At 40.6% G+C, this 13,321-nt stretch overlaps 1 protein-coding gene across 2 annotated transcripts in view; it reads right to left on the reverse strand.

Moving 5' to 3' along the window:
* Nucleotides 1-3,329: 3,329 nt before the first annotated feature.
* KIF14 (kinesin family member 14) overlaps nt 3,330-13,321 on the reverse strand; it is a 180,296-nt gene continuing 170,304 nt past the window's right edge. For both annotated transcript variants that reach the window (XM_030207054.1, XM_030207053.1), the window contains 2 exons: nt 8,680-8,815; nt 3,330-6,836 (listed from right to left, as the gene is read on the reverse strand). In XM_030207054.1, coding sequence (XP_030062914.1) covers nt 6,484-6,836; nt 8,680-8,815 — 489 coding nt within the window. In that variant the 3' untranslated portion in view covers nt 3,330-6,483. The remainder of the gene's footprint in view (nt 6,837-8,679; nt 8,816-13,321) is intronic.

Raw genomic sequence — 13,321 nt, forward strand, 5'->3', positions numbered from 1 at the left:
ACTTCAGACCTTTAAGTGTGAAGAGCAGAAACTGGAAAGATCGCATAAATCTCACCCGGATGAGGACAGGCTAAACTGTAGGCAACACATGACAAAGTACCACCAAGCCTTGACAGCAGCCAAAAAACAGTAGTTCTTTCATTGCATTGAACAGGCCGCCAATATATAGTCAACCAAGCACCTGTTCAACATAGGAAACAGCCTACTGCAACCCTCACACAAACCAGCCTGCCCAGTCAAAACTTGAACTGCACTGATTTTGCTGCATACTTTGCCAACAAAATTAAAAGTCTCTGCCAGGAGTTACAGGCAGTTCCATCCAGTCTCCAACCAGCTAACCAGGAGTGCACAAACTCCGCCCCCCCCCCCCCCAACACACATATGGGACTCTTAACCCAATAATAGAGGAGGGACTTGACAAAATCCTGAGAGATCTTCGACCAACTACCTGCTCCCTTGACCCCTGCCCATCAAAGATAGTATAGCAGGCAAACAGGGGCCTCAGAAGGCACCATAAAAATTGTGAAGTCCTCTCTAATGGGCAACTACCAACAGCATTAAAAAGGGCCGTGGCATGTCCTTTGCTTAAGAACAACCACCTTGACCAGAACAAACCTGATACTTACCAGCCAGTATCTCACCCCATTTCTAGGAAAACTCAGAACAAACAGTCTGTGTTCAACTCAATGACTGGATAGAAAAGAGAAACTGGATTCAGACGCAGCTATGGAACAGAAACAGTTCGTGTGTCCCTATTCACAGAAATCGAAACAGGGGATTTGCCTTATTGTTAGTACGGCTAGATTTCTCAGCAGCATTTGACACTGTGGATCATGCTATCACAACTGGCAGAAACAGGTATCAATGAAACAGTACTTGCTTGGTTCAGATCCTGTCCATCAGACAGGTAACAGTCAACACTGTTCAGCATCACCTCATCACCACCCTGGGCACTGACCTGTGGGGTACCACAAGGATCAATACTGTCACTAATTCTGTTCAATGTCTACCTCAAACCACTGGCTGAGCTGATTTTGGTTGATTGGATACTCAGACATCTACACAAATGACGTGCAGCTACTCATACACATTGAGCTTGACTTACCCACAGCTCTGAATAAACTGACCGTTGCTTTTAGCCCATTCTTGAATTGATGGTAGGTAAACTTTGCCTGAACCCAAGTCAAACTGAGCTTCTATGTGTTTCTAACACAAGTGGGTAACATACTTGACAACAAAATCTCTTTTGGTAAATATGAACTCCCCCCCTCAAATTACAAGTCAGGAACCTTGGAATACAGCTCAATTCAACACTGAACTCTGATCACCCAAATCCAAGTAACCTTCAAGAGCTGTTGCTATCATTTACAAAAACTACACTACCTCTCTCCTTAAATTGAGAAGGCAAGTTTCATCTCTGTTGTGCATGCCAAGATAATATCAAGACTGGATTACTGTAACGCACAGAATGCTGCAGGACTAATAGAAGGTTGTAAGCAACGTGACCACATCACACCATTTTGTGTAAAAACTTCACTGGCTACCAGTACAATACAGGGATAAAGTTAAAACTCTATGTCTGATCTTCAAGGCCCTCAAAGGAAATAGCCCAGAAAATCCAGAAAAGGAAAACAAAGTTCTGCAAATAAAACAATGCAGACCACAAAGCAGAACACACTTCTATGGTTAAAAAAAGACTTATTCTTGCCACTTTAAAATACAACCCGACATGGCCACGTTTCACCTCTCTAGAGGCTGCGTCAGGGGTTTACAACTATTATGGTCCCGGAGGGCACATACACACAATAGTTAATGAATTGATCCAAACAAAAGCAGCAAGGAAAACAGCTCAGCAGCAAGCAACAGAATTCACACACAGAGAATTAACTCCTCTTTCCGCTTAGGTTGTGAGCAGATAAATGACAAAATAAACAAACAGAAATAGTAATAGCTCCCAAGGATCCAGATGTGCCTTTAAGTCAGAGGTGACTCCTGGTGACCACACAATGAGGGACCTCCCCTTTCCCTCATGGTTTTCTTGCCATGATACAGGAGTGGTTACTGATGAACATCCCTGTTTGCAGCTGAGACCGTGCAGCCTGTTCAGTCGGTTTCCTGAAGAAGCTACAGCGAAACGGGTCCGTTGGAACCAGACTGAACAGATTCCTAACATTGTTGCTGCTACGTGGGCACTGCAGGATTCAGATAAATTCCCGTTTTTTGTGGGGCATTGCCTAAAGGGGCTTTAGAGTGTGCAATTATTATGAAGCACGAGACTAATTTTAATATTGTGTTTGAAACTGAATACAGAACATAATTGATTTATACAATATTAATTTGCAAAAAAAGTTTTGAAAAAGAAAAAAAAAACCTGAAAAGTTTCTTTCTAAAATCTCTATTGGGAGGTTTTTGGGAGCAGTGATTACTTTTTCACTGTGGTCTGCTAAGAAATACAGTTTCTAGTTGCTGCAGTAGGATAAGATCCCTTTCCTCCTTCAAAAAGAGTGGCCTTGAATCTTCACGTGTGTTGTGTGAGTTTCCTCCTAATTTTTGTGCAGCAGATCAGTGTGGAGTTTGTACTTTCAAATCTATAGCAAGCCTGATAAATTAATGACAAAATCTTATATTGCACTCAACATGCTATTGGTAGCCAGTGCAATTGTTTCAACAATTGTGTCGTATGTTCATAATCTCCAGGCTCCTAATATCAACCTTGCAGCAGCATTCTGAATCATTTGTAATGCTTGCACTCTAGATTTAGCAATATATATATAGGCAGGCATGGGGTCTACTCAGATATCTTTAATATATCAGAGAGTGGGAGAGAGGTCCATTTCTTGCTCACCTGCCAGAAGTAAGTAGTGCAGGTAAATCATGCTGGCACTTTAAGCTGTACTCCAATCTACATTAATGCTTGCACTTTACTACACTTTAGACAAGGAGTTAGAAGTACCAGAATTACACCCCCCCCCCCCCCCCCAAAATAAAATGTTAAACCTTTGGGACTTGTTTCTCTACATGGAGGGGTAATAGCTAAAATTAACATTTAAATACACACTCTTACAGTTTTGGTATGCAAAAACTCTTTCCTGCATTGGTCACTAAGCTGCAACGCAGAAAAATATGCACACGGTGCTTAATAGTACATAAGGCTCATCACCCTTCCTTATTGCATCAACCACAGTCTTTTTCCTGAGAAAATGTGAAAATAAGAGGTGTTCTGCAATGATATTCATATAAATAGTTGGTTAAAGAAAAAAACCTAACTTGAATTTGGTCTAGCAAAAAATATCTACATACATTTGTTTAGAATCTGGCTCCATATTTATTGCGGACATTTACAATACAATTCATTTTGCACTATCCATGGGCATAAGTACAATCTATAAAAAAAATTATCAAGTTCATTTTCAAGATGACAATTCTGCCAGGGACTTAAAACCGTCATTTTCTTTTTTTTTTGTATAATACATTGGACAATTCTATTTTACCTGTTACTGATTTTATTGCCTTTACAAATACATATTTTATAGTTATATACATGATTCTAAACTGAACATAAATTAAACTCAATTACAGTACTGAAGTCATGCAAGAGCACGAGCAAACAGAACATTTCTAAGGCAAGCCCAAGCGGTGCACGGTGTTTGCATATGCTTCTCTAATCAATTCTGGTTAACATACACATTAAGCAGACTAGCAAAAGCACAGACCTCCTTCCAGCCTTATGTTTAAACTTCTGCTTTAAAAAAATGTTTTACATATCTATATACATAACACATACATTTTGGCATTTATATAGCACCCTAAGCTCAGGCACTTACAGCAAATTAATATAAGTGTGTCAATGTCATAGTTCCATAAATATTAATTGTTTTACAAGAAATAAATGAAACTTTTTTTTAAGTTTACCAGCAGGTAACAATCTTTTGTGGCATAAATAATAAATTTCCTCTTGCTATAATAAATACTGTCACCTTTTGCTGAAAATACTTATAAGACGACAAATGTAGAGTGCTTCATACAAAGAATTCCTGATATATAGTTATAACAAGAAGGTTTGTTCAATACATGGAATGTAGGGATGTAGGATGGAGATGATCCATGACATATGCAAAAAGCATCAGAAGTGCTGTTCTTTAGTACACTCTAGATGAGAGGGGCTCAAGTTAAGAGAACCTATTTCAGAAGATGAATGTCTGAACTCCCATGGGTTGTAAGGGATATCTAAAACCACTAATAGGTGAATATGAGAGAGACTGGCAGGCCAATATTCAAAGGGATCTAGCCAGCTTAACCAATTAGATCAAAGCCTTTTGAAAATTGACCAGGCTAACTGGTTATAGTTAACCAGTCAGAAGTTTAGAAGGGTCAATGGGAGAAAGCTAGGTGGCCAGCGCTGATTTTAAGCATTAGCATTATCTGCCTAACTAGACCAGTCAAATCTTGTCTAAATGTGGTCAGCCACTCTCCCTTCCAACATGAAAAATAAAAGCATCCACAAACCTGATCCCTGGCCAAACCCATGCCACCAAATAAGGAAAGTAGTGGGTGAGGAACCCTGTTCATCCCCTGTCAGACCCATGGCACAAGTCTGCGAGGGAAGTTGAAGCCCCCATCTCCTATAATCCCTCTTCCTTAACCTGTGTTTCAGATGAGGTAATTGCCACCATCCCGTACATACTGCCAGCTACAGATGTGTATTCTTGTTTTACTCTAGCAAACACTATTTAATGTACACAAAAATAGTACATGTTATAGCATACACTATTACAAAATATGAAAGGACATGAAACAAAGCATGAATTTTCTGCCTGTACACACCTACTGATGCTTCACAACCCAGGGTTCCTCTAAATAGTAGTAATGTCACGTACTAAAGTTACTGTCATGACACCACTGGGGAAAACCTGAATATTGATCCCCTGGGCGTACCTTCTTTCAAAAATGTCATTTGGCATTATGTCCATCATGTGTTTCTATTGTTATGCTATCAGGGAGAAAAACCCTTAAGACCTTTGGGAAGAAACATTTTAATCTGTACTAACAAGGGCTTTCTTTAGACAACTGTCTTATTGTCGTGTGTGGGCTAAAGGCCCCAACCTCTCTGGATAGGCAACCCCTTTTAAGACAGCATTTAAGTAAAGTTAAAGCTCTAGCCATCAGGAATTACAACCCAGATAGCCAAAAGAGTTGTATTAAATTGTGTTCTAAAGGGAAAAAAAAACAGCTCTTCATGATTTGCTAAGAAATCATCAAACACTGCATCACTTCCTTCTCTAGGTTATTTTATATATGTCAACAAAATAAAAATAAAAGACACTGGAAAGTATTTTTGACCTTTGTGGTTTTGAGGTCCATTCTCACATTACTAGTTAGATACAGAATTTATTTTACATTGACTATGTTGAAGTGAAGCCTGGTTAGAAATGGATTGATCACTGTTCAAACAAAATTAAAAAAGGCACAATTTATAGCTGGGGATGAATACAACACTCAAAGACCATACTAAAACTCACAAACTAAGTAGTATTCTTGAGATGCAAGGTGAGTCAGGAACTGCTGATGACAGCTGAAGACCACTGTACTGTGTATGGGTCTGTGAGCCTGTAAACGTGGTCCCTGCAGCAGCCTCAAAGCACCCCACTGGTTTCCTATTTGTAAAAGAAAAATAATAGGAAGAACAAAGCTACTGCAGGAAGCATGAGTGAGGCAGCTCAGTCTCATGTGCAATAGTGTTGCTATTAGCTAGGGTGAGGAGAGTGGAAGAAAGGCACTGGTGGCAGGTACCAGGGACTTCGGGGGTGATAGAAGCAGCAGCAATAAATAGAACAGAAGGGAGCACTACAAGTTAGGTTTCTGTATATTTTGAAAGCTTGTCTCACAGTATCTTTTTTTGATTGCAAATGTACTTTATAGAATTCTGTGGCTCATCCACTGCTTTCAGAAGACACTGAAAATTCTACTCAACAGGACTGAGAAGTAGCAAGACACTGATCATTTTTGTTTTCTTTAAACAGCAGTATTATTACTTTCAAAAATATGCCCCATCTGTCAAAATAAAGAACAGTGAAATATCAATCTATTTCTTTGGTGTCATGATTGATAATAGTACAAAACCAAATGCTACTATAATTTGCGAGCAGAGTGGTTTTTGTGTGTGTATAATTTTGTAGCATATCAACTTTATGCAATTATTTTCATAAGAGAAGAATTTCAAATAGTATCATAGATGTTAAGAATTTGCAAGTTTCCCTTCAGAGTTCAAAATATCTGTTCTCCTGCAATAGAGAGCTTCCCCACCTTGCATACTTTGGTACACTGCCATTAGGGTTATACTAAAATGCACCAGAGAGTTTGACCTTTGCCTTATAAAATAAGTATCACTGAGGCACTACAGCTGCCAAAGATCTGGTTTGTCTTCGTTTGTTTTGCTTTTTTAATACCTGGAAGTGCGATTAGTGCAATAATGCTAGCAGCAAATCAAACCCACTTTATTTCACTGGGTGAACACTGCACGGAGCTTAGAGTCTGAGGCTGCAAGGTATAAATACATTTTGCCACATTGGACATTTTCCAAATAGATTCATCAGTTCCAACAAGTTTCCCTCTGACCTCCTTTCTTTGCAAGCAAGCACCCTGAGTTTCAGGTTGTTTCAGGTTTTGCTCCAGTTCAAAACTTCTGATGAGTGCTTTGGTGAGTATATTCAGTTCCCTTGTTTCTATCAGAGTTTTGGGGGTTTGGTAGACAAAACTGATATTTTCATCAATATGACTCACAGAGGTGCACATATTATCCAAGAGACTCATGAGCAGGTTATAGTCCCAGAGTGTACCTGTAGTGAGAACAATACACATCTCTATTAGCACTTTTGGAATATCTTGTCTACACAGGTTTAACAACTGCAGAACCAAGAAATACACCTGAACAGCAGCACCACCTTCTGGGACCTGCAAGAACCCACATTTTAGACACACTGTGATAATATATATTGAGTATTTTGACTTCTATGATCTATTATGTTTAGGGCTGAATTTTGATTTAAAAATTTAATCACAATTAATCAGACAATTAAAGGTGTTTTGTTTATATAAATTTATTTCCCACTGCAGCTCCTTATAACTCTGGGCAACTCACTTAGCCCTCTATGGCCCCAGGTACTAAATAAGTATCTGTATATAATGTGTAAACCCGCTCCGATTGTAACCACAAAAAGGCAGTATATCAAATCCCATCCCCCTTCCCTTCAGGGCTGAACCTCTCTCCTTCCCACCCCCAGATCCCACTCTCTTTTACTTCCCTCCGTCTCTTCTTCCCTCAGGTCCATTATCTTTCTCTCCCCCTCTCCACATCCATGAACAGTGTCACAAACGTGGTGCTAGAACGCACTGCCTTGCCCATAGTTTCCACCAGAGGCCCCTCCAGTTTTGCTCACAGGGTCTGCAGCTCACTCCTCTCCCCACCTAGGGTTTAGCATCTGCACCCCTCAATCCCCCTTCACTGGTCTACTTCTTCTTTTGCTCCCGTTGCTGCCTGTTGCCTGCTCCAAAGCTTTCCCATCCTGCCCCTGCAGAAACAAAAGTAATATCAGAGAAGGTGGGATGTGCCAAAGGAAATGCTTTGGAACAGGATTCAGGCAATATATGTGCAATGCTGCCACTGCCAGAACAGAAGACTGCCTTTAAGGTAGACTGTGCAAGGGGAGCGTACTGTTGAATCGCGGGTGGAGGGAAAGATGCCAGATCGCACCAAGGACAGGGGCTGAGAATGGAAGAGAGCAGAAGAGATGTTTGGAGGAGACAGGAGATGCTAGAATGCGATTTAAAAAAAAAAATCAAAATAATGCATTAATCTCAGAGTTAACTGCAATAAACTTGCAGCCTTAATTATGTTGCTATATATTTTGGTCTACTATCAGAGAGCTAACAAAAAAATAACTAATTACATCATCTTCAAGCAGGTTCTACTATACTGATCTTCACAACACAAAGTGGATGCCTATCAGAAAAATTTGTGCATGTGGAATTCTGGCAAGTTGAAAATCTTTGATAATCATTTAGTTCATCTCAAAGCTGTTTGGCAAAACATTCTCTTTTTGATGGTATTCACCAACAAACACAGACACAGTGCTGCAAATGTCCAGTGAGGCACAGTGTTTCTAAGCTGTGCCTCACTGGGCTTTTGCTTTCCTATCTGAAGATAAGTTATATTTGTGTGATTCATTTCAGCATTATTACTCCAATTGACCCCTGACGCAGGCATTTGTATGCTGAAACATGGCCCATTTCGGGGTCATTTGATTAAAGATCTCTTGATTGTTCCAGTCCTGAAGGACTTTTGTGCTTTTCTTTTGTCTTTACTCATTGTACTTTTTGATCCTCTATTTCGCAACCTGGCAAAACATTCTGAATGTACTACCACCGCTTTAATAGAAACCATAATTCTGTACCTGCAAACCATATTCTACATCTTGCATCTTTACTCTGTCAGTGTATAATAAGCATATTTGCTACTGAAAAGCTATAGTGTGACCTAATTGCTGTTTGAATGGCATTAACATAGTCTTCTCAGATGACATCTTTATTGTTAAAGATTTTAATAACCTACTTTTAAGCTGATTAAAAGATGCATATTAGAACTTATAGGAGACCATACTAAATTTACAGCTGTTTCAATACCTTTCAATGCAGATAGAACCACCTGATGTAGTTGCCCAATGCAGTGGTTTAGCTTCAGGAGTTCCTCAGCTAGACATGACATCTTCTTTGGGTCCCAACAACCAGATTCTTTTTTCAGCTGAGCCTTTATGTCAACCTGTTTTGACAACCAGACCATTTATTTGAAATTCTCAGCCGACAGTATTACTATCCCCCTCATATTAGCTACTAGAATTCTCAGAAAACCAAAAGGATGATTTTATAACAGCTCATGTAGCATGTGCAGCCAATACACACAAATTTTGAAAAGTAAAAATATGTATACGCTCCCTTGAAAATTACCCCACTGAAAATAAGCATGCACATTTACACCTGCTGTTCAGTATAAATGAAAGATGAGAAAATTTATGCAAATACTTATGAAAATCCAGAAATATGCATGAAAGTCCAAACCTTGACCCATCTCCATCCCTGGACACCTGTTTACTTGTGAAGAAAAAGTGAAGTTGCTTACCTGTAATGGAGGTTCTCTATAGACACTAGGGATATGCAAACACACTATGGTGATGTCACTGACAGAGCCTATGTGACAGAGCTCGCCATTGGCTCAGAGAAATCACAAAGATTTCCGAGTTTGTACAGGGGTTTCCAAATTGCCACAGGGCCCCACCCCCCAAGGGTAAAAAGGCTTACACTATGGTGATTCCCAAGTTGAGGGCCTTGGATGTCTTTATGGGGGGGGGGGGGGGGGGGGGGGGGTTAAGCAATGTTCCTGGTTCTGCGGAAGATGTTTTCTACCAGAGTTATCACCGCCTGGAAAAAAAAATCTTTCCTTGTGCTATGGCAGTAATCAGCTGTTTTTAGTTGTTTTACCCAATCTCTTGACTGTTCTTGAGTTGGGCCTGGCAAGATTAGAGCTGGATATGCGCTATGAAGTATCATGGCAATATATATCTTTAACATCCTTTGTTTCTTGCCAGTTTCACTGTTTTCCTATGTCCTCTTTTGCTGTACCTTTTTCTTTCTTTGTTTTTTTATTTGTTTTTTCTTTTATGAAGAAGAAAGTGCAGGAGAAAGCGCCAACTAGATTGACGGAAGAGGGGTTGTATGGCAGCACAGGAACCCCCCTACAGACTCCAAGAAATCAAAAAATTTCTGTGAGCTACAAAGGAAAGCTATGGTGCACAGGCTCCATCATCGATGCCACCACAGAGTGTGTCTGTATCCCCCCTGCTTGTCTGCAGACAAAAGTATGTGCAAAATAGTATTATGTACACACTTTTACTTGCACAAACACTCCGGGCAATTTTATAACACTTAATATGGAAAATCCAATCTTTCCTATAAAATCATACAACCCATGCAAACAAATGAAAATTTGTAAGGATAAATTTTTCCAAATAACTTGGAATTATTTTGAAAATTCATAAATACTTATATGCTAGAAATCACATTCCTCTTAACCAATATGAGCTCCTGCCTAAGACCTACACCTGTATTTTAGAATTGCTAACTACTTATGTACTCAGTACAGACACATTTACTTAAAAATTGTACTTTGAAAAAGTGAGCTTAACTCATAGTTTTATTAAAAAAAAAATCTGAATGTCAACACTTTTCAAAGTCATCACTATCATTACTGCATATAACTATCCAAAGTAGATCCAGGCTCCATGCAATCCAAACACAGATCTACCAGCAGGTGGAGATAGTGCAAAACTGAACTCTGCCATAGAGGACAGTAAGGCTCCTGGTGATCCAGTATTACTCAAACAAAACAGAAGGAAAAGTAAGAAAACAAAACTTATCCTTCCCCACTGAATAAACAATGCATATAAAATCCAATGAACCATATACCTGAAAAAAACAATTCAAAAACAGAGAAACTGACACATCAGCAAGGATATATACACACTGTGAGTAGGATTCTGGATTTATCTGCTATGACTAAAGGAAATAAAATTATCATCAGGTAAGACAATTTTTCCTTCTTTAGCATCAGAACAGATGAATCCACAAACTGATGAGATGTAGCAAAGCAGTCTTCAAGAAGGGTGGGACCCAGACACACCTACGGCGATGACTACTGTGCTAAAGGATGCGCCTGACCTGGTTACCACATCCAAACAATAAATGCTTGGAAAAGGAGCGCAGCAAGCAAGGACCACGTAGCTGATCTACAAATTTCTTCAAGAGAACAGGTGCAGGACTCCTGCCAAGAAGCTAAGTGTGCTCTAGTAGAGTGAGCCCGTACAGAAACGAGCAACCTCTTTCCAGACAGCAAATATGCCGACAAAATGGTTTCATTAATCCAGCGAGCAATCGTAGCTTTGGAAGCCTGGCAGCCCTTGTTGAGCTAATCAAGTAATCTGGGGATTTATATAAGGACTAGCCGTTGAGCCCGTAAAAACGGGCTGGTATTGAGGTTTTCCTCCCCCCGCGGTCACCACCGCTCCCCTCCCCCCGCGAAGTCGCCGCCGCCGCCACCCCTCCACCTGGCCCGGGCCCTCTCTTCACTTCTGAACTTACAGATCCATTCGCTGAACGCAGCAACGCACATCAGCTGAGCTGCCCCTTCCTTCTCTGCCTGTGTGTGTCCCGCCCTCGCTGATGTTACGTCACAGGAGGGCGGGGCCACAGGCAAAGAAGGAAGGGCTCACTGCAGCTCAGCTGATGTGCGTTGCTGCGTTCAGCGAATGGATGTGTAAGTTCAGAAGGGAAGAGAGGGCCCGGGCCGGGTGGAGGGGTGGCGGCGGCGACTCCGAGTGGGGGGGGGGAGCGGTAGCAACCTCGGCGGCGCAGTTTCCCTCTCTGTCCCGCCCCCCCCCCACCGTCATCACGTATTGACGCGGGGGCGCGACAGAGAGGGAAGTCTCTATTGCGCATTTGCGAGTGAGTACGGTCACTCGCCGTTTATATGTTTGATGGTTTCTTAGAGTGTCATTCAATACAAAGTAGCGAAGAAACCTACTATACTATATACATTTTTTCTGTCTGAATGTTAAATAACTCACTTCATATTACTAAGTGGTATGACATACCAATTGAAATTATCTAATTATTAAATAGTGTTAATAGTGCTCAGAAACTGGTGTTTGAGTTGAGCTATGAGCAGCTGTTTGATCATAACACCATCACCTCCATCACAGCACTACCCTGCCTTCCTACCCATATATTTGTAGATGGTTTATTGGATATTATACTAAAATGATACTTAGCTTTGGAGTGCTGTCCAAGTAGAATAAGCTGCATGCATAGACTTCAGCTCAAATGGTAGTGTATTTTTCTTTCAATTTTTCAATCTTGCCGGTAAACAAACAGTGTCCAAAAATCAAAATTGTGTCCACAAAACTTTAACATGCCACTACTCCTGTGGCTAATATTCCATATTGCAACGTTCTCTACATGTGGTCACATGTTTCACCCTTAGGCGTCATCAGGAGAACGAAACTAAAGCTTCTGGGCTAACGGGTGAAACTTCAGCATAGCTGGCTCAGGTCAGCTTAAGAAGCCCTTGTTGAGCTGCCAGAACAACACAAACAGATAATCCACTGCTGTTGTTGCCTGCTGTTTCATATTCTCGGAGTCAGAAGTACTGCCTGACATTGCTGAGCCCTCGAATTACCTTGTTTGGGGCTTCCTCCATGCAAGACTTGGGCGAAGACTTCGAATTGGGGAGTTTGTTTTCGTTTTTATGGCAGGGACTGAAATGATTACTGGAAGGCGGAGATATGAGCAGTTGGTGTGGGGTTTGTGTTGCAGGCGTCAGGTTCTTGGGGGTCACAGAGTTTTTGAAACAAGTACAGATGAGTGGGAAGGAGAATTTGATAGGCGAGGTTGTGAATATTGGATTGATTAATGCAAGGTCTATTAGGAATGAGGTTGTGGTGGTGCATGATTTGTTGGAAGATGAGGATTATGATATTCTTTGTGTGACTGAGTCATGGTTGTTGAACTCTGATTTGGTGGTTACGAGGCAATGTTGTCCTGAGGATTTTAAGTGGGAGCGAGCTTGTTGTTGTAGAAAGCAAGGACGGGGTGTGATTGTGGAGTTTTTTAAAGAACATTTTTTAATTTTAAGGTGGTGTGTGGAAATTTCTGATTTTGGGGAGTTTTTTTATAGTTAAAAATGATTATATGGTGCTTGCTGTATTGTATTGTCCATCTGGTATGATGGATGTTGATTGTTCCCTGCCGGTAGAAGTTTTGTTAAGTTGGGTGTCTGATTTTGATAATATTTGATTGTTGGGAGATTTTTAATATTACATTTGACCCGGTAGGGGATATGTCTGTACAGATGGATCATGTTATTTTTTTATTCTCTGTCAGCACCAACTGACTGAGGCAACACATTATGCTGGGCATGTGTTGGATTTGATCATTTATTACAGGAGTTAGAGAGGGTTTTATGTGTCAGTTGCCAGTTGTACGTATAGTGCTATGGTTAGATCATTATTTAATTTCTTGTGTTCTACATTTCGTACTTCAAAGGTGGAAGCTTTGGTAAAGAAGGAAACGATTCAGATCCATGCTCCAGTTGATGCTGACTTACTAGGGGAAAGATGGATATCTATGCTGGATATTGTTGAGGATCATTCTGCTGATGAGGTGGTGGGGATTTGGAATAGGACTTCATTAGCAGCTTTGGATGAGATTGCCCCTA

The sequence above is a fragment of the Microcaecilia unicolor genome, chromosome 6 (assembly GCF_901765095.1).
Source record: "Microcaecilia unicolor chromosome 6, aMicUni1.1, whole genome shotgun sequence".
Taxonomy (NCBI): domain Eukaryota; kingdom Metazoa; phylum Chordata; class Amphibia; order Gymnophiona; family Siphonopidae; genus Microcaecilia; species Microcaecilia unicolor.